Source organism: Lolium rigidum, chromosome 2 (genome assembly GCF_022539505.1).
Source record: "Lolium rigidum isolate FL_2022 chromosome 2, APGP_CSIRO_Lrig_0.1, whole genome shotgun sequence".
Classification (NCBI taxonomy): Eukaryota; Viridiplantae; Streptophyta; class Magnoliopsida; order Poales; family Poaceae; genus Lolium; species Lolium rigidum.
This window is the reverse complement of record NC_061509.1, coordinates 292,084,616-292,104,673: the sequence shown is the minus strand read 5'-3', so window position 1 is coordinate 292,104,673 and position 20,058 is coordinate 292,084,616. Positions and strand designations below refer to the sequence as shown.

Genomic DNA, 20,058 nt, shown 5'->3' with positions numbered 1-20,058 from the left:
CAACCCCAGCGCAATAGTGAGGGGCCGAGAGCAACTCAGCTGGATAATAGGACTACCACCAAGGCAATCCAAATAACCCTTCACCTGAGTGGAAAACACCAAATGTAGCCTGGGCTACATGTAACCTGATTTTATTTTTTCCTTTTAGAAACTTCGAAACTTTTGATTTCAAAGTTTTTTTAAAAAAATAAAAAATACATAGACATAGAAAATTTTGTATTCTAGGAATACACTATGTTGAGCCCCCAGTGAAAATACAAAATCTCACAGACTGATAAAATCAAGAGAGCAGTGTACTGTTCATCGCTGTTCACCAACGATGAAATCGATATTTTTCATTTTTGCTGAATTCAAAATACACCCTATTTCTTTCTGAAGATTTACACGCTGGTAGATTTCAATATTATCTAGTACGTCCAGGTATTTTTCAAGTTTTTTGAAATATTTGAATTCGAATTTTCGATGTTCAGAAAAGGTCTACATAACCCCAGCTAAAAAAAGGTCCATTCTTCTGAGCTGAGGCTGTAAAATATGACACTCTCCTGTTGGCTGGGAAAGGATCCCGTGCGCGAGAAGGAAATGGATTCAGGCGCGAAAGCGACCGGCGCAGGCAGCGGTCTCTCGGGATCGTTCCGGGGCCGTGATTCCGGGCGGCACGCCGGCTGCCGGCACGGACGCGGTGCTGGACTGGTCGACGCCTCGTGCGCGGCTTCGCTGATCGGGCCGGACAGACAGGCCAGAACAACGGGACGATGTCGCCTATCTCGATGGGCATCAGAATCTTGGCAGCCTAGCAGGTCTTTGCCGTTGCCGGCAGGCAGTTCCACCACGTGACGTGGCCAGGATGAATCCCCGTCCTGCTACTACGTTGCTCTACGTGACCAACGTCCTATTTTTTTTTTGGGAAACAAAGTAAAGAGGTAGACATTCACAAATGCACACATATACTCACTCTTATAAACGTACGTATGTACATCTTACCTATATGAGCAACTTTGATAGATTGCATCCAAGAAATTTCATCCGACGAGTTTTGTGATTGACGAATACTGCTAGTACGTGATTTTGTTTTGTCGGGAGTTGTCTTATACTCTGGATACGCGTTTTTGGTAGTGTGTTGTCAAAAAAGGAAGAAAAAACTTTCCAAGGTGCACGGAGTTTTGCTCCCGGTCCCGGATCACAAGTCCCTGTGTAAAAAGTAAATTCGAAATAAACAATGATAAAATACCACATCCATTCAAAAGTAAGTGCTCCCTCTATGTAAAAATATGCGTCTCACTTTTGTCTAGATAAATCCGTATCTAGAAAAAAATAAGGTACTTTTTTTTAAACGAAGGAAGTATTTTTTTTTAAATCGTATGTGTTTGTTTTCAGTTACTATGGTACGTGATCATGAAAATTTGCTTGCAAAGATGAACGTATATGTTTTTCCATTAAGAGAAAAAAAAAGTTGAGTGATTTACAAGCAACAGATTTGACACTTTGCTTTTATTTTTCGCATGTCACGGTATTTTTGGTTTCTCCATAAAATTTGGTACACAAACTAAGGATAGATGTACTCATAACTTTTATCCTGAGTTTAAATTTATTAAAACTTAACCAATACTAGGGAGAAAAATAGTACTCCCCATGTCCATAAAAATATGTCGGGAAATTTTCTAAATTTTGATGTATCTATACACTAGAGTGTCTAGATACATCTAAATTTGGACAAACTTTCATCATACATCTAAATTTGGATAAACTCTCGACATCTTTTTATGGATAGAGATAGTAATAGTAGCATTCATGAAATGCAGTTTTGTAATATGCCAGTTTAGAGAACCTGTTAGGAGGGTGGTTGTACCCCCATCCCACCAGAGTTCAAACCCCAGGTTTGACATCTATATGTCTCATAAAGACGGAATATTCTGTGGGAGGCGACATTTCCGTCTACAACAAGGTGCATGTGGTGACTTCGTCAATTTGCAAATTCAATCCACCGGCTCAGTCTTCCGGAGGTGCTCATAAGGGTAGGTTGTGTGTGTTCCTCCATAGAGGTGAGTGTATGCGCATGTATGTGAACGTCTACATTTGTACTGTGTTTCTCAAAAAAAAAGTAATATGCCAGTTTAATATGTTCCTACTCTTTCCTACAAAGCTAGTTAAATTTGTTTTATTTTATTTAGAACAACTGATAGAAGTACATTTATTCGTGGACAAAGGGAGTACATGTCGATTTTTTATATATTTTTCAGTTTCATAAAATTGTTTTTCATATACAGTTGCAGATACTCGTGGGAGCCGAGTTGTATATCCACGTTCCAATTATGTGCTCACAGTTTGCTACAAAAAAAAAATCGCACTTTGTATATTGCTTCATTGACATTCGACAACTTAATTACGTGTGAGCATTAAGAAACTACCAACAAACATGCGACGTGATGATGCCGATTTGCTCCACGAAAAGAACCTACGGAAGAATGAGTGAATGACCCATGTCTAATCGCAGAGCAAGCTTTTAGTGCTTTCGACGTCAGAAAAGCATCAGCGCATAACCATTAACCAACACATTTCTGTAAGCAAGCAAGACGGGATTCCTTATCCCCGCTGTGATCGAAACATCTTCCTACCTTTTTGCGCCCCCTGCCTGCTGACCTGGTTTGCAAAGGAGCTTTATTAGTTCTTTCGGAATGTCCAAAGCACCGATCATGTTAGCTGAAAGTCGGTGCCGAAAGCTCATGCCGACAGTGTGGCGCCGTCGGCGTATCGCTTCCTGCCACTCTGCGTCTGTCCAACAGTATGCTCGGCGGTGCGGCAGTTGGAGTCCAGAGCAGGGGGGTTTCTCTAACACACGGATGCAACGGATCAGCTACCCGATCATCCTGAACTTTTGGGAGTATCCACCTGAGCTAACTGTTGCTGGCTGTCTGAAACTTTTACCGCTCCAAGTAATCAAGAAGGTGCAGGGGTTCATGCTGCACAGTGGCTTGCATCAGGAGACAGTAACAGCTAAACTACTCCAGTAGACGAAATTTTAGCACTCCAACTACTGTAACAGCACCACAACAACAAAAAAGAAACACTATGCAGCGTAACCGAGTCTGAAATGCATCTTGCCAAGTGCCAACACAACAGAGTTCTGAGAAAACAGATGGCAGAGGTAACATCCAGACAAGCAAGCAGGTCCCCACTACTTCAAAACTATACAGGAGAAAAATAATTTACTTGGGGAGATAACTAACAGGTTCTTCATCCAAGTTGTTAATCTTCACAGGACCACCTAAACTTTACTCGTGGAGATAACTCAAGGGACACCGATAGGCTCTTCAGGTTCTTCGAGCCTTGCACCACAGGTACCCTTCCTTTTCATTATAACTGTGCTTCTGCACACTGTTGAAGCAGAAATCTTGATTATCGTTGTTCTTCTCGGGGTCTTGTCAACACAACAGAGTTCTGAGAATTGACTATACAGCATAACCAAGTCTGAAATGGATCTTGCCAGCACGAAAGAATCCTGAGAAAACAGAAGACAGAGGTAACATCCAGACAAGCAAGCCGGTTTAGTTTTATCGGAACACTTCCCACCCCACTACTTCCGAACTTTGCAGGAGCAAAAATAATTTACTTGGGGAGATAACTCAAAGGGGGCACTAACAGGTTCCCAGTCCAAGTTGTTAATCTTTACAGGAGCAACAAATAATTTACTAGCTCAAAGGAGACACCGACAGGTTCTGCCTCCAGTTAGTTAATCTTCACAGGACCAGAAAAACTTTACTCGTTGAGATAACTCAAAGCACACAGATTGGCTCTTCAGGTTCTGTGATCCTTGCACCACAGAAATCCTTCCTTTTCCTTGTAACTCTGCTTCTGTAAAACGTTGCTCGGGAAATCTTGATCATCCTTCTTCTCCTCGAACCACTTGGTCTCCTCTTAGGTGCCAAGCTTCCATTATGTCCACTGTTCTCCACGGGTGCCTTGTCAGCGCACACCTCATCCCCAAAAAAATGGCTGAAATGATGGCGAGGATTCGCGTAACAGGATGGCGTGCGCACGATTCCTACGACCACTGACGGACGCACCGTCTGCATAAGATCCTCTAGCTCTGCGAAACAGGCGTGGTCGGAGTATGGCAGGGCATAAGAGTGCTTCTCAAATAGCTTCGGTGGTGACAAGGGATCATAATCCGTTTCTATTGTTCCTATGCCTGACCCTTGCACTCCGCATGTGATGGACTTTGCTGGTGATTTGCCACTGGACTTGGCCTTTCCTTCACTGCTTCTCCATAGCCAAGGGATGCCCGAAGGCATGATTCCTATGGTTGGACATACCGTGTTCAAAGCTTCAAGGGTCGCAATGGTCAAACTGTATCTTGGAACAGCACGGACCCTGGTCAAGCTGGTGTCAGTGGTGAAGATCTCTCGATTGTCATCGATGCCTAGAAGGTGTACTGTCAGTAGGCGCTGGGGCCAGACCCAAATCTGTTGAGGGAAGTGAAGGGGGGAATAGTTTAGCCTCCATAAGATCACTGTGCGGTGTTTATAAGAGCAAACACTATGGCAGTGTGTGTATCAAAGTTATCATGACATCTAAACTGAACTTTAGACTAGATAGACTGAGCAGAGGTGAGAGCTTAGCACTGATACCAATGCAAGTTGCTGTTGAATGATAGAACTGTATTAGGAAAGTAAATAAAGTACTATCAGATTGGGTAGACGAGTAGAACGTTGAGTATGTCAAGGAAAAGACCCTTCGCACCTTCGTTTGTAAGGCTCTGGATATATGAAGCAATAGGTCTTCTTTTCCAAGGTTGTTAACGCCAATAATAACTTCATGATCAGGATGAGCCTGAATAATATTAACTATCTGCACCCAACACTAAGATAATATTAATACAGAATGCCCAACGCAGCATGATGGATAACCCGATGGTCAAGCAGTAAATTCAGGGCAGAAACTTATGCATAGGCTACTTGCTTACAGGTTGCAAATGGCATCTTATTGCAGGTATATTACTTAGCACTAGAACTCTGCTCTCTATCAGAACATCCACCCATCATAAGTAGAACAGGAAGTAGGAAAGGCAGGACAGCTAATGCTGAACATGAGGAGGTACAATAGCTTTCCAACTAAATTCCACGTTCGGTTAGTTTCTGGACCCTTGGAGGTTGCAGCTATAGAAAACGATGTATGGAGCTGGTTTTTACATTTCACTTTGACATTTTGATTCAAGTAGCATCAACAGGCTGTTCACCAGATTTTATTGAAGTTTTTATCAGTTGCTTCATGTGAAGCATATAATGTATTGATGTATAAGCGGCAGAAATAAACTAGGGATGTAACAGTTGAAATTGACAACTAAGAATGGACACTGAAAATTGCATATAGAAATGTATCTGCTCATTCTGGAGACTTCAATAGGGATCAAAGCATTTGATTTTGTTAGTGAATTACTCGTCTTAGAAAGTAAGACTGCACTGCTCTCAAGGACATTTCAGATCACCGCCATTGCGCCTATACAGCATAAATCACATAAATCACCTTCAGTGCATGGACTAGGGGACAGCTGAACTGACAAACGCTGCATACACAGTGCAGAAATTGGCACAATCGATGGAAGCAAATCAGACCTGCTCAATGACGATGCGACACGGAGGGAAGTAGAAGCTTTCCAACCAAATTCCACGCTCAGTTAGTTTATGGGCCCTTGGAGGTTGCAGCTATAGAAAACGATGTATGGAGCTGGTTTTTACATTTCACTTTGACATTTTGATTCAAGTAGCATGAATAGGCTGTTCACCAGATTTTGTTGAAGTTTTATCAGTTGTGCGAGGCATATAATCTATTGATGTATAAGCAGCAGAAATAAACTAGGTTGAAATTGGCAACTAAGAATGGACACTGAAAATTGCATACAGAAATGTATCTGCTCATTCTGGAGACTTCACTAGGGATCAAGGCATTTGATTTTGCTAGTGAATTACTCGTCTTAGAAAGTAAGACTGCACTGCACTCAAAACAGTTCAGAGTGCCACCATTGCGGCTATACTGCATAAATCGCATAAATCACCTTCGGCCCATGGACTAGGGGATGGCTGAACTGACAACGCTGCATATACAGCGCAGAAATTGGCACAATAGATAGAAGCAAATCAAACCTGCTCAGCGACGACACGACGCAGAGGGAAATTGAAGCTTTCCAACCAAATTCCACGCTCAGTTAGTTTCTGGGCCCTTGGAGGACGCAGCTATAGAAAACAATGTATGAAGCTGATTTTTACCTTTCACTTTGAAATTTGATTCAAGTAGTATCAACAGGCTGTTCACCAGATTTTATTGAAGTTATATGAGTTGCTTCATGCGAAGCACATAATCTATTGATGTATAAGCGGCAGAACAAAACTAGGGATGTAACAGTTGAAATTGACAACTAAGAATGGACACTGAAAACGGTGGTATTGGATTGTTTTCCATAGGGATCAAGGCATTTGATTTTGCTAGTGAGTTACTCGTCTTAGAAAGTAAGACTGCACTGCCTCTCAAGAACATTTCAGACTGTCACCATTGCTCCTATGCTGCCTATATCACATAAATCACTTTCGTCGCATGGACTAGCGGATGGCTGAACTGACAAGGCTGCATACACAGCGCAGAAACTGGCGCAATCGATGGAAGCAAACCAGACCTGTTCAGCGACGACGCGACGCGGAGGGAAGTTGAGCGTGGGGTGGCAGTAGGTGTTGTCCATGTAGAGCACGTCCACGCTCTCCCCGGCAAGCGCCTGGAGCAGCGCCTTCTTCGCGGATCGCGCCTCCTCGCAGCCCAACTCCCACCGGAAATCCCCAGTGAAAAGCATGCATCCGAGGTCGCCGCGGATGAGGTACATGAGCGAACCTGCATACACGACGCGCAAGCACGGATCGCATCAGCAGAATTTAGCGAGTGGAGGCGAGCAAAGTAGCAAGGATTTGGGAGCAATGGGTACCTACCGGGGCAGTGGAGGGCGGGGATGGCGGTGACGTGGAGGGAGATGGGGCGGCCGAAGGTGGGGGAGGAGAGGGTGAGGGAGTCGGAGTCGCCGGCGGCGATGGGGCGGAGGAGCGAGGCGTCGATCCCCGGGAAGCGGGTGGGGAGGAGGCGCGCCGTGACGGGGGAGCAGTAGAGCGGGCCGTGGCGCCACCCGCCCGCCGCGCCCAGGCCGCGGGTGTGGTCCTGGTGGAGGTGCGTCAGGAAGTAGACCTGGCTGCCGCCGGTGAACTTGTCCACGGAGAACAAGCCTTCGTCCATGGCTGCTTTGCCGATTTGCGCCGCCTCCCCCTCGCCGATTTGAGCGCTTTTCAGCCTTTTCGGGGAGAGGAACTGGAACTGGAATGGGGAAGAGAGGCGGAGACGCGCGCCAAAATGAAAATGCTTATCGCCTAGGCCTTCTATAAACCTGCAATTTTCAACTGGAAGGACGAGCTCCAGAAGAAGCTAGTCAAGGTTTGCCTCCCGAGAACCTTCTCGTTCTCTCTGGCGAACAGACGTTCTAGGGTTAGGCTACCAATTTGGTGAGTGCGATTTCGATTGCGACCTCATCTCTCCGATTCCCCCACCCAAGATCTTGATTCCTGATCTCGAGTTGCTCCTTCCCTCACCGATTTCGATTCCCAAGCGTGGTTCGGGGTGACCAAGGGGCAAACTTGGCTTTGCTGCCCACCCTTGGCCACGGTTTGGGTAACTGAAATTGAGGAGGCAAATGGCAGCTGTGAAGGGCGTGGTGGAAGAACTGAGCATGGATACCGATGCTGAACCTCGACTTGCTTTGGAGGCGCTGAATCAACAGAGCAAGGGGGCGAAGCAAACTGATGGCATCCGAAGTGGAACAGAGGAGAATGTCACAGATATGTTAAGGCGGATGAACCTGACTTCAGAGGAGTCGACGCCGATTATCCTGGAAGATGAGAATGAGGATGATCTTGTGCATTTGGACTGGGCACTGATTGGGAAAGTGTTATCGCCGTCCATTCTTCACATCCAAACAATCATGGCGGCTCTGCGTCCGGCATGGGGAAACCCAAAAGGTATGACTACAAAATCTGTTGGAGATAATATGTTCATAGTGGAGTTTGCTTCAAAGGCTGATAAAGATAGAATCACTACTGGAGGCCCATGGACTGTAGGCAAACATGCCGTGATTCTCAACGATTTTGATGCTAAACTAAAGCCTTCAGAAGTTTGCTTTGATAAATTAGCAGTTTGGGCACAAATTAAAAATCCCAGGTTTGAGCTTATGAACAAACTTTGGGGAGAAAACCTTGGGTCAAAGTTGGGAAAAGTGGAGAAGGTTGATGTGGATAATGATGACAGGGCATGGGGGAGTTTTCTCAGAGTGAGAGTAACGGTCGACATTACTAAACCACTTTTGAGAGTTATAACAACGTATTCCAGAAAGCATAAGAAGTTTGAGGAGTTTGAAGTGAGATACGAAAAACTGCCTCATTATTGTTTTTCATGTGGCTTCGATTGGTCACTCCTCAATGGAGTGCCCTACCCCAGGTGAAAGAGATGAGGAGGGAAAATTACCATGGTGTGCTGAAAATGTCTGTGTGAAGGAAGAGAAGAGGAGAAACTTCTCTACATCCACATCAAAATCTGGACAGAGCTCTCATTCTAGCGGAAGGAGTTCACACTATGATGAGAAGAGAGCTGAACCACAGGTCCCTCCAACTGATACGTTCAGGGAAAGGAAGTTAGCAGGAGCTGAAGGACAAAATGAAGCGGCCCCTCCGCTCAAAAGCAAGCAAAAAGAGCAGTGTCAGAATGAGGCTACTTCTTCTACGCATGGAGATGTAGGCAAAGAAACTTTCCCACTAAATTGTAATGATGCTCGAGTTGCTGGTCAGAAAAGGAAGCAGATCAAAATGTACAAGCCGAGAGGGCAATCTGTTAATACCGGAGCCAATCTTTGTCCAGAAATTCAGAGCTCGGCCATGGTACTTAGAGGAAATATTTCACCTGTAGGCGAACCCATGCAAGTCTTGGGTCCATCTGGTGTAGTAGACATTGATTCAAACAAGAAGCAAAAGAAGGAAATCACCTTGGTTTGTACAGGATCGGCGGATCAGGCGGAGGCTGCACAAGAGCAGCCCCGCCACACGCAATGATTCTCATGGTGTGGAACTGTCGTGGTCTAGGGACAGCCGCGACAGTGGGCGAGCTGCGATGGCTCGTACAGAAACATCGTCCCTCCCTCCTCTTCTTATCCGAGACGAAGATGGGGGATAAAAGAGCTCGGAACTTTATGTGGTCTTTGGGATATACAGGTTCCCTTGGAGTCAGCAGCGACGGCTTGAGCGGGGGTTTGGTTCTCTTTTGGTCCTCTTCTCTCGTCAGTGACCTTAAAAGGCTATTCCTCACAGCTGATTGACTTTGCAGTGGTTCCAGAAGATGGCAATGAATGGCGAGCTACTTTAGTATATGGAGAACCACGTAAGGAATTAAGGCATCAATTTTGGGATAGATTAAGATTTTTAAGTTCTCAGGGGAGGGGTCCATGGATTTGCGCCGGTGACTTTAACGAAGCACTAAGTGGAGATGAGCACATGGGACCTAGAGAAAGAGATGATAATCAAATGTCTCTTTTTAGAGATTGCCTAGATGACTGTGGCTTGGTGGATATGGGGTTCACAGGTCCAAAGTACACGTGGTCCAATAGACAAGCAGGTGACAACAACATCAGAGTAAGGCTGGACAGAGCAGTTGCAAATGGTGATTTCTTAAATCTATATGATGACTGCAGAGTGGAAAACATCATCACCACCTCCTCTGATCACTACGCATTATTAATCACCTTAGCCAAAAGAGGAGATCTGAAGGTACGCCAACCAGTACAGAGCTCTTTCAAGTTTGAGGCTGCATGGATGCGAGCTCCAGATTACATGGAAGTGGTTGAGAAGACATGGGAGGCACATAAACAACAATCCCCATCCCTGCATAACACATGGAAAACACTAAATAAAATGTCCAACACACTTCGTGCTTGGAGCAGAGACACCTTCGGATCAACCAGAAAAGATATTCAGAGAGTGGAGAAACAACTTGCTTCTCTTCGAAGCCGTACGTATGGGACTAAAAATTATCAAGAGGAGAGACAACTTGAGAAAAAACTGTGTGAACTATTTCAGAGGGAGGAGATCATGGCCCGTCAACGCTCAAGAGTAGATTGGCTACGAGAAGGTGATCGAAACACTTCCTTTTTTCACGCTAGAGCATCAGCAAGGAGGAGAACAAACAAGATCAGATACCTACGAAAGGCTGATGGTTCAAAGTGTGAGGATCCGAAAGGAATACAAGGCATGGTGCGAGACTTCTATGTAAATCTTTTCTCCTCGGAACAATGCATGTCCATGGATGCAATTTTAGATGCCATTCCCACTAAAGTTAGTGCTGAGATGAATGAAGCTCTTAACCGAGACTACACAAATGATGAAATTAGAAGGGCACTTTTTCAAATGGGCCCTACCAAGGCACCTGGACCGGATGGATTCCCAGCCCTTTTTTATCAAAAGCATTGGGATTTATTGGAAGAAGACATATGTTCTGCAGTCAAAGGATTTCTCTTGGGCTCTGATATTCCGGATGGCTTTAGCGACTCCATAATTGTCTTGATCCCTAAGGTGAACAATGCTATTTCTCTCTCTAATTTTAGACCGATAAGCCTCTGCAACGTAATATATAAAATTGCGTCAAAAGTAATAGCTAATCGTCTTAAATGTTTTCTGCCTGAAATTATATCTGAGCAACAAAGCGCCTTTGTACCCGGGAGGCAGATAACCGACAATGTCCTAATAGCTTATGAATGTCTCCACAGTATTAGAAAGCAGAAGGCAAAAACCCCTTTCTTTGCACTTAAAATTGACATGACAAAGGCTTATGACAGGGTAGAATGGGGGTATTTGGAAGGTGTGCTTTTAAAATTGGGCTTTAATTCGAGGTGGGTGAAAAGTGTGATGAGGTGTGTAACGAATGTAAAATATGCCATTAAAGTTAACGGCGATTTGACTGAGCCCTTTATCCCCACAAGAGGGATCCGTCAAGGCGACCCGATTAGTCCCTATTTATTCTTATTATGTGCTGAAGGGTTATCTTGTCTTTTGCAGCAAAAAGAAGCCACAGGGGAGCTAAGAGGCATCCGTAATGGTAAGAATGGGCCACCCATCTCCCATTTGCTATTCGCAGATGACAGTGTGTTTTTTGCTAAGAGTGATGATAGGAGCACAAACACTCTTACCTTAGCTCTACAAACTTATTGCCAAGGGTCGGGCCAACAAATAAACCTACATAAGTCCTCCATCCTCTTCGGCCCACATTGTGATGACCATATCAAGCTGAGGGTGAAGGAAAAACTAGGTGTACATGATGAATCTTTACAGTCCACTTATTTGGGTATGCCCACTCGGGTAGGAAGATCTCCAACAAGCAACTTTAACTTCCTCACCGGCAGGCTTTGGAAAAGGCTTAATGGTTGCACTGATAGGCCACTATCACGAGCAGGCAAAGAAATCTTTCTGAAATCGGTAGCGCAAGCAATCCCAACGTATGTCATGAGTTGTTTCCGGATTCCTATATCCATTTGTGAGAAGTTACAGAGACCAATCTCTAACTTCTGGTGGGGTACAGAAGAGGGCAGGAAAAAATTACACTGGAAATCATGGAGTTGGTTATCTGCACCAAAGAATCTAGGAGGCATGGGTTTTAGAGAAATGACTCTTTTCAACCAAGCGATGCTTGGGAAACAATGCTGGAGACTGCTAACAGTCCCTAATTCTCTTTGTGCTCGAGTTTTGAAAGGGAGATACTTTCCCGAAGGGGAGTTCTGGACTGCTAAATGTCCAAGGTCAGCATCCTATACATGGAGGAGTTTAATGCACGGTAAAGAATTGTTGCAGAAGGGCGTGCATTGGAGAATAGGGGACGGGAAACAAGTTTTTATTTGCAGAGATAATTGGATCCCAGAGATCACCCCAGGGACGCTACTCACTAATTCTCCTATCCCTGATAATCAACATGTAAGCTCCTTGATCACAGCCGATGGCCTAGCATGGAACGAGGAAGCTATCAGGTGTTTCTTTAAAGAAGAAATAGCTGACAAAATTCTGAAAATCCAGCTAAGTTCGGATGGCTGCGCTGACTTTGCTTCTTGGATGCATACAAAATCTGGAGTTTACACTGTTAGATCTGCATACAATTGGGCCAGAACACAAGCCTTTTGGATAGATAGAAGCTCGGCGAGAAAAGGTTCATCTTCAACACATGAAACAAATGGGAAGATATGGATGAAACTTTGGAGAACCCAATGTCCAAACAAAATGAAAATTGTGCTTTGGAGGATGGCCCACAATTGCTTGCCTACTGGTGACCAACTACATCTCCGTTCGATCCCCACAAGGTATGATTGCTCTTATTGCAACAGAAATGAAACGGTGGAGCACTGTTTCTTCCATTGTCATTATGTTAGAGGAATCTGGGACGAAATGAAAATATCTTACGATATTCGGTTAAAGCTAAGAAGTTTCAGCAACATGCGACAATGGCTACTGGACTGGGTCTCCGATGCTTCAGATTTTCACATGGTTGTTTTTGCGGTAGCTATTTGGCATATATGGGAAAATAGAAATAATGTAAGAAATGGGGAGGCTATGTCTCATCCTGCTCGTTTGATAGGGAAGATCAAGGCATATATTGATTTTATCCTTATGAATGATTTCAGATCGACTACATCCACAAGGCGTGAGGACCAGAGTTCAATTCAAAAATGGTCCCCGCCGCCGGTTGGGTCGATGATGATGAATGTTGACGCAGCGATCTTCTCTAAATCTGGGCGCATGGGCTATGGAATTATAATTCGAGACCACCTTGGATCTGTGCAAGCAGCTAGCAGGGGCTACATGAACCATGTTGATAACCCAGAACTAGCTGAAGCTTTGGCTGTAAGGCATGCTCTGAACTTCGCTGCACAAGCAGGCTTTGAGAATATCATGGTGGCGTCAGACTGCTTGTCGTTGATTAAGAAGGTGAAGAGCATTGACCAAGACAGATCCCACACTGGCGCTGTGGTTCACGATATCAAATGTAAATCTTTGAAGTTTGTAATGTGTAGCTTTGATCATGTTGATCGGTCTTGTAATGAGGCAGCACATGTTCTCGCAAAGTCAGCTGAGCATGATGTAGGATCCTGCTGGTTTAGTGAGTTTCCTGATATTATTAGGACCACTGTTTGTAATGAACAATGTTGGAGTGAATGAAATGAAGCTGCCTATTCTCAAAAAAAAAAAAAAAAACCTGCAATTTTCGGACGCATTTGATGCGCTCGCGCTAGTATTTCAAGATGTCCTCGTGTAGATTTGTACTCACTAATTATTGAATTAAGTGGGCAAGAAGTAGTACTACGTACTGTACTGGAGTACTAATATTTGTGAAGAGAGTGTGAAAAGAGTTGGCAAGATTTCATTGGCAACCAAAATTTTAGCAACGAAACTATGACACTCAAAGTAACGGGAGCTACCAAAATTTTAGCAATCAACCAACTTTTGGGCGTCATCAATTTATTTTACTCTTTTATAGTTTCACATGCAGGGGTGAAGCTCCCAGTAGGGCAAGGTAGGGTAGCCGCTCTACCTTGATTTTTGGTGAATACACTTAGATGCGCGTGTTTTTTCTGAAAATTTTGAGTGGTCATACGTCTAAAACCGACTTCATATGAGAAAGTTATGCATGTTTTAGTGAATACTGCGCAAAATCGATTACAGACCAAAAAACATAGAATATTTTTACCTCCAAACATAAAACTCGTATTCTAGGTTCAATGTAAATAACATTACTTGTATTACATAGATTTATCATTGAATGTACCCTAATATATACAAGATAAGCTTGAGTTATTAATTATACATACTTGTAGAATTGAAGACTTCAAACATTTTCAGATATTTGAAATGCATTACCCCCTTACGATGACATTGGGTTTACCCATGGTGACATCAAAAATTGAAAGAAATTTTTCAGCAAAAATGATAATCAAAACCGAGTTGCGCGAACGAGGGGTAACCAAATGTGTTGATTGTTTGAATTACATTATATTTTTTAAAATATTGATATGTTTTTTTAGGTTCTACTTATAATCAAATGTGTTTTTATTTTTATTATATTAAAGTATCATTACTATTTTTTAGAACTAGTTTGGTACTTGCATCATTCAAAGTTCGCCCCTACCTTAGATTTTTTTCGTCCTTCACCACTGTTCACATGTACTCTCTCCGTTCTAAAATAAATGTCAAAACTTCATCTAGATACGAAGCCAAAACGTATATATACATCTAAATCTAGACAATCTGAATCTAGACAAAACCGTGACACTTAATTAGAACGGAGGTAGTAACTTCTTGATCCATGGTCTTTCTCTTTTAAAGGGGCTTTGAGTCCATCTCTTGAACTACAATTATTATTTAATGATGAGAGTTTGATTTGTTTTTGAGAAATTAGCAAGCATTTGTCATTTAGAAAAACTCAAATCGATACTTAACTCAGAAGCGAAAAAGAACTCTGACGTCCTTAACATTTGTGGTTGACATTTTCATTTATTATTTTCCTTTCTTGCTTATCAACCTTGAATTAGATTTAGGTTTGAACTATAAGTGTATATTATATACGGAACATATGTGATGAAATGTTTTCAGAATTTTCACAGCCTTTAACATGTTTCTTTTGGCCTAGTGCACTAGTATATCTCAAAGGTGCCCACTGTGTGCCCTTTAATTGTCACAATAAATCATGCAAGTATCTCAACATTGTATTTATTCGGACGCAAACCTGTCTGTCTTACAAACATTACAAACATGTGCGGTGAGCTAGGCAGTGTCCATCCATGCAGAAAACTAGGGAAGAATACAACAAGTACCACATCGGGAAGCCTGAACTTACAAAACAAGGGAGACTCAGGAGCCCAGCATAAACATACAGCTTGCGCACACAGGAATAATTCAGTCTACATGCAGTCGATAACACAAACCAACAAAGACACCGGCGACCCAGGAGCCTGGTACTAGCCCGAAATGCAAAGCCTGCTGGCCAAGCCAGTTTATGATATGCACACATGACTCAGGATACAGAAGTTGCGGCGCTCAGATACACAGGGATCGCCTAGGTACAAGCCTCATGTTTTCCTTGCGCTCCATGTTGCATGCCATTGCCTCAATTTTCTGCAGTGGTGCAAAAGATGATGAGTAAGATCCAACTATAGCAACGAATAATGGCTGGTGATCAACTTCTCCAACAAGTTGGTAGCAAGTGATCAATTTAAGTAAGAGTTCAGATGAAACATCGTTTCAGGTAGGAACTGAAATATGTGTGCGAAAGAGGTACATTCGGCCTGCAAGGGAGCTCAAAGTTCTTTAATATGAGTGTCAAACATAAGAAACACCAAAAGGACAACATATTCAAATGGCTGCAGCAAGAAAAATGAGTAAGCTTGAGTAGATTTTCTATTGTGTGAAGAAAAGGTCTAGACGGAATCCAAGATCAGATCACAAGGACCAGATCATCTTCCGGATGCCAAACTTTTGCCCTCCCCAGTAAGTTGCTTAAGTAGATTTTCTATTGTGTGAAGAAAAGGTCTAGACGGAATCCAAGATCAGATCACAAGGACCAGATCATCTTCCGGATGCCAAACTTTTGCCCTCCCCAGTATGTTGCCAAAACTCTGAACTTCTGAAGACCTTATGCAGGTTCTAGCTAAAGCTTAGTACTTAGTACATCCTACAAAATTTGCTGTTTATAGAGAGAATTTCCATACAAGTGGCTTCACTGGTTAACTACACGCATATTTTGCTGCAACCAAGTGTGCCATGTAGATGATACACACCTGTGGTAATGTCAGAGGTTGTCCCAAGCCAGCCCACAATAATAAGTGATATTTTTTTGGCAACTATTGCAGACTATAATTGCCAAAAAGAGTGTGCTCCTGAACTAAACAAACCCTTGGTACCATGTCACTTGTTCAGCAATTGAATGCATAAACTAAAAACCAACACATGTATAAAGCTATCAACTGGATATCCTACAGATAACACACATGAACATGGCTAACCACGAGGTCCCATAGTTTTGAAGGAATTCAACTACAATGTTCCATTCTATAATCTGTGCATGATGAAGTGTGGTGTGAAGCAAAAAACTGAGAGAGAACAGTAGTCATGGAATGCAGCAAGGGGAAAGTAACATGAGCTATAAATGAATGTAACAGATGCCCAAAAGGTAATCAAAGGGTGGTCATATCCCTTTGTGACAAGAGAAAACGAGAGAGGGAAGTGCACCAATGCTCCCGTAATTTCATTTCAGAAAGGTGTATAGTTTATTAATCTTGTTTCATAATATATAAGGTAAAGAATTTGAATTTGTTGATGATTTTCCTGCTTTGCCTTTATTTATTACATCTTCTTTACTGCATTTAAATCTTCCATTGTCCTTCTTTCGACTTCATGAAATTCTTAGTTCCACCAAATTTATGTACTTCCTCTGGTTCAAAATAATTGCCAAAAAATGGATGTATCTGCACACTAAAATGTCTAGATAAATCACCATTTTTGGGCAATTATTTTGAACCGGAGGGAGTACTATACTTTGCATGGGAATAGGACAATATAAGGCAAAGCATTTTAATTTGTTGATGATTTTCCTGCTTTGCCTTCATTAATTACATCTTCTTTACTGCATTTAAATCTTCCAATGTCCTTCTCTTGACTTCATAAAATTCTTAGTTCCACAAAAATTATGAATTATACTTTGCATGGGAATAGGAGAAAGTCTACAGATATTTACACGGGAAAAATATAGTTGTGAAGTTTGAAGAGCATGAGTTGATTCTAGCTATTGTGGCCCTAAAATAAACCTTTCAAACAGGAAGTACTCTTATATGAAAGATGCATTCCGTCTAGGTGATAACCTGACAATAATTTTTTAAAGTGAAGCAGATTAAACCTTAAAAAAACGAACCAACAAGGGGAGGAACACTCATTGTATTATTAAGGAGGAGATGAGTCTCAAACTCTGGCTGCCTAGTACACCATGCATTTACTAGCTAGTAAGCCCCAGAGTCTTTCTCCTAGATTAAACCTTTCAAAGAGATATTAATTTTACAAACATTTTTTGGATAAATTGTAAAGTAATTTCGTGCTACTTTTAACCACAGCTAAACAATACAGGAAGCTAAAACTGTCCCATGATGCAAAATTCTCCTTGATATTAAGCATCAATCTGGGTTAAAAAAAATAGCATATCTATTTGAATTTAGCTTTTGAACTGTAGAATATAAGGTTATCATGCTTTAGACTAAATAAAATGAGCTTCCACGTCTGCTTTGAGAGGCTAGAAACTCCCATGTTAAATCAGAGAAGAGAAAGGCAACTAATCACATGTATACATGATACAACTATCTTTTCAATGATGAAGATTAATCAGGTAATTAAAACTGCTAAGGTTGCATAAGAAATACCAATTGAACTTAATTATTTATACAACGGTAACTGTTTCAAATTCAGTTAAGCAATAGTAACATATGACCAGCGGACAAAATTACACATAAAAGGAAAGTCTCACATGTAAAACATTGAGAAATACTCCCCTTGTACAATTGCTTGCACAAGCTGACAAGCATAAAAACTGAAATGTACTACCTCTGGATCATGTGATTTAGGATACTGATTAGTCTCCAGCGTGACATTTTGACCATTGATTTTTTTGAAAATACTCTATTCACAGAAATTATGCATTACGAAAATATGTTACGATGCATCTGGTAGCATCAATTTAACGTTATCAATTTTAGCATTTCTTTCTACGTTGATATGCCAACCAAAGAAAAAAAGTTTACTGACACAGGTTCTGAAATAAAATATACTTTGACACGGCAGGAGCACGTAACAACTATAGATAGCACCAAAATATATGGCTGAAGCGCGCAACAGCGGAGGATTTTGATTCACTTGTATTTTTGTTTTATTTTTGACAACCAAGAAGTTTGATTATTAGTTTCGTATTTACATAGCCTACGTGTCCTTCTCGGAACTCAATACAGTTTATATATCATCCGCTACTCTAGGAGCACTGGGAAACCTTTAGTGGTAAGAGATATTACCATTTCAGCAGTTCCTACAACAGCTCACAGCAGTTATGCAAGTTAATTAATGCAGCGCAAACTATAGTTGCTAGTAAAACATGATAAAACCTGGGTCAGCAAGGCTAGGACAGGTTCTATTCACTGCATGAATGAACTATCTTAATGAATTACTGCCTAATTAAGGCCTGCTGATACTAGATATGTTCTATGCAAAGTCTACTTCTGTAGTAAATCACTTGATGAAACACATCATGAGAACTAATCAATCAATCAGCACACGGGGTCAAAACCGTGAAGTTGAGCTAAGTAGAGAAGGCAGACCTTTGTGTGCGTCAGGGGCATCATGATACACAGGCTCATCCTCGGGCACAGTGTGCAGCTCATCTGGTATTGCCGCTGCTGCTGCCGCCGCCTCACCGGCGATAGCTGCAGCAGGATCGTCCGGGTAGCGAACGACCACGACGGGGCAGACACAGTGATGCACGCAGTAATCGCTGACGCTCCCGAGCCTGCCCTTCCCGCCCTTGCGCGAGGCGCCGAACCCGCGGCTCCCCATGATCATGGCGCAGAGGCCGAGGCGCTCGGCCTCGAGGCAGAGGCGCTCCTTCATGTCGTGGTCCTTGACGACGTGGATCTTGAAGGGGATCTGCGCGCCCACGAGCGGCTGCGCGAGGTCCTCGGACTTGGTGGAGGTGAAGGCGTCGAAGTCCTCCTCCCGCTTCTTCTGCAGCTCCTCGGCGGAGGGAGCGGGGGGCTCGTCGGCGTCGGCGTCGTCGGCGACGGAGACGGGGATGGAGCCCCAGTCGGCGCCGTAGAGGACGGAGGTGGGGCGCACGTGCAGGAGCACGACGGCGTCGCCCGGGCGCAGGTAGTTCTGCACGGCCCAGCGCACGGCGTAGGCGGACTCGTCGGAGAGGTCGACGGCGATGCCGATGCGGCGCTGCGAGGAGGCGGTGGCGCCCGCGGCGGCGAGCGAGGAGAAGAAGTAGCGCGGCGAGGAGGGCTGGATCGCGGCCGCCTGCGCCGCCGCCAGCCGCACCGGCGACAGCGCCGGGAACGGCACCTCGCCGCCGCCGGCCGACGGGGAGGAGGAGGAGTTGGCCGCCGCCATGGGGTGGGGGGAAGTCTCGCGAGCTAGGGTTTTTGCTCGGCGCTTTGTCGCGATTGGTTTTGGGGATTTTGCGGTGGTGGCTTTGATTTGATCCGATGCGAGGTGATTGTGATGGTGGGTTTGGGTTTGAAATGGAGAAGGGGGAATCGATCGAGGGAGCGTCTTCGCCTTTTCTCCTCCTTGGCGAGCTTGAGGAGCTGTGGGAGGAAATGGGATGGCTGACTTGTCGTATTCGTACACGTTACCGCTTCTTAATCCTTCTCGAGCTCCTCATAATCTTCCATTTGGTGCCCGTCACGTTGGACTACCAATACCATTGACCATCATAAACCATTTGCTTCTTGGCCTAAACCACCTCAAAGCCTTAGACTCCATCCTACTTTTTTTTCGAGAGTAACTCCTTCCTACTTGGAAGGAGCTAATGAAATTTTGTCAAAAAGGACCACCTGCCCCAGTTTAATGTCAAAAAGGACCACCTGTGAACGAAAATGCCAAAAATGCCGTGGCGGCAGCACGGCCAGGCGACGCGTGGCGCCTGCCGCCGGAGCCGGTGGCGGCGGGCCTCGCCGCCGTCGACCGTGGCGGCATGTCCCCCTCCGTGAGCCGGCCGTCGACGTCGCGCAGCCTCGCCGCCCTTGCCGGTGGCGGCACGCCAACGTGGCATGCCCGCCGCCACCACCGGTGGAGGCAAGTGTTGCTGCCCCGACAGCCTCGCACAGCCGCGCCGACGGCGCTGATTTCCATGTACTTTTTCGAATTATTGTACTCGCTTTTTGGCCGATTGCACCGATTGAGGCATGTTCCGCTAAATTTT

At 43.9% G+C, this 20,058-nt stretch overlaps 2 protein-coding genes across 2 annotated transcripts; both read right to left on the bottom strand.

Moving 5' to 3' along the window:
* Positions 1 to 4,078: 4,078 nt before the first annotated feature.
* On the bottom strand, positions 4,079 to 7,266 carry LOC124689076 (5' exonuclease Apollo). Its single transcript, XM_047222673.1, has 4 exons — positions 6,969 to 7,266; positions 6,665 to 6,873; positions 4,738 to 4,845; positions 4,079 to 4,084 (listed from the first exon to the last, which is right to left on the bottom strand). Exons 1-4 carry the CDS (start codon positions 7,264 to 7,266, stop codon positions 4,079 to 4,081), a joined length of 621 nt encoding a protein of 206 aa, XP_047078629.1.
* A 7,524-nt stretch (positions 7,267 to 14,790) lies between these two features.
* LOC124693638 (universal stress protein PHOS32-like) lies at positions 14,791 to 19,443 on the bottom strand. The gene is made up of 2 exons (XM_047227123.1): positions 18,455 to 19,443; positions 14,791 to 15,218 (listed from the first exon to the last, which is right to left on the bottom strand). The coding sequence occupies exons 1-2, from the start codon at positions 19,242 to 19,244 to the stop codon at positions 15,211 to 15,213; spliced, it is 798 nt and encodes a 265-aa protein (XP_047083079.1). The 5' UTR covers positions 19,245 to 19,443; the 3' UTR covers positions 14,791 to 15,210.
* Positions 19,444 to 20,058: the final 615 nt, after the last annotated feature.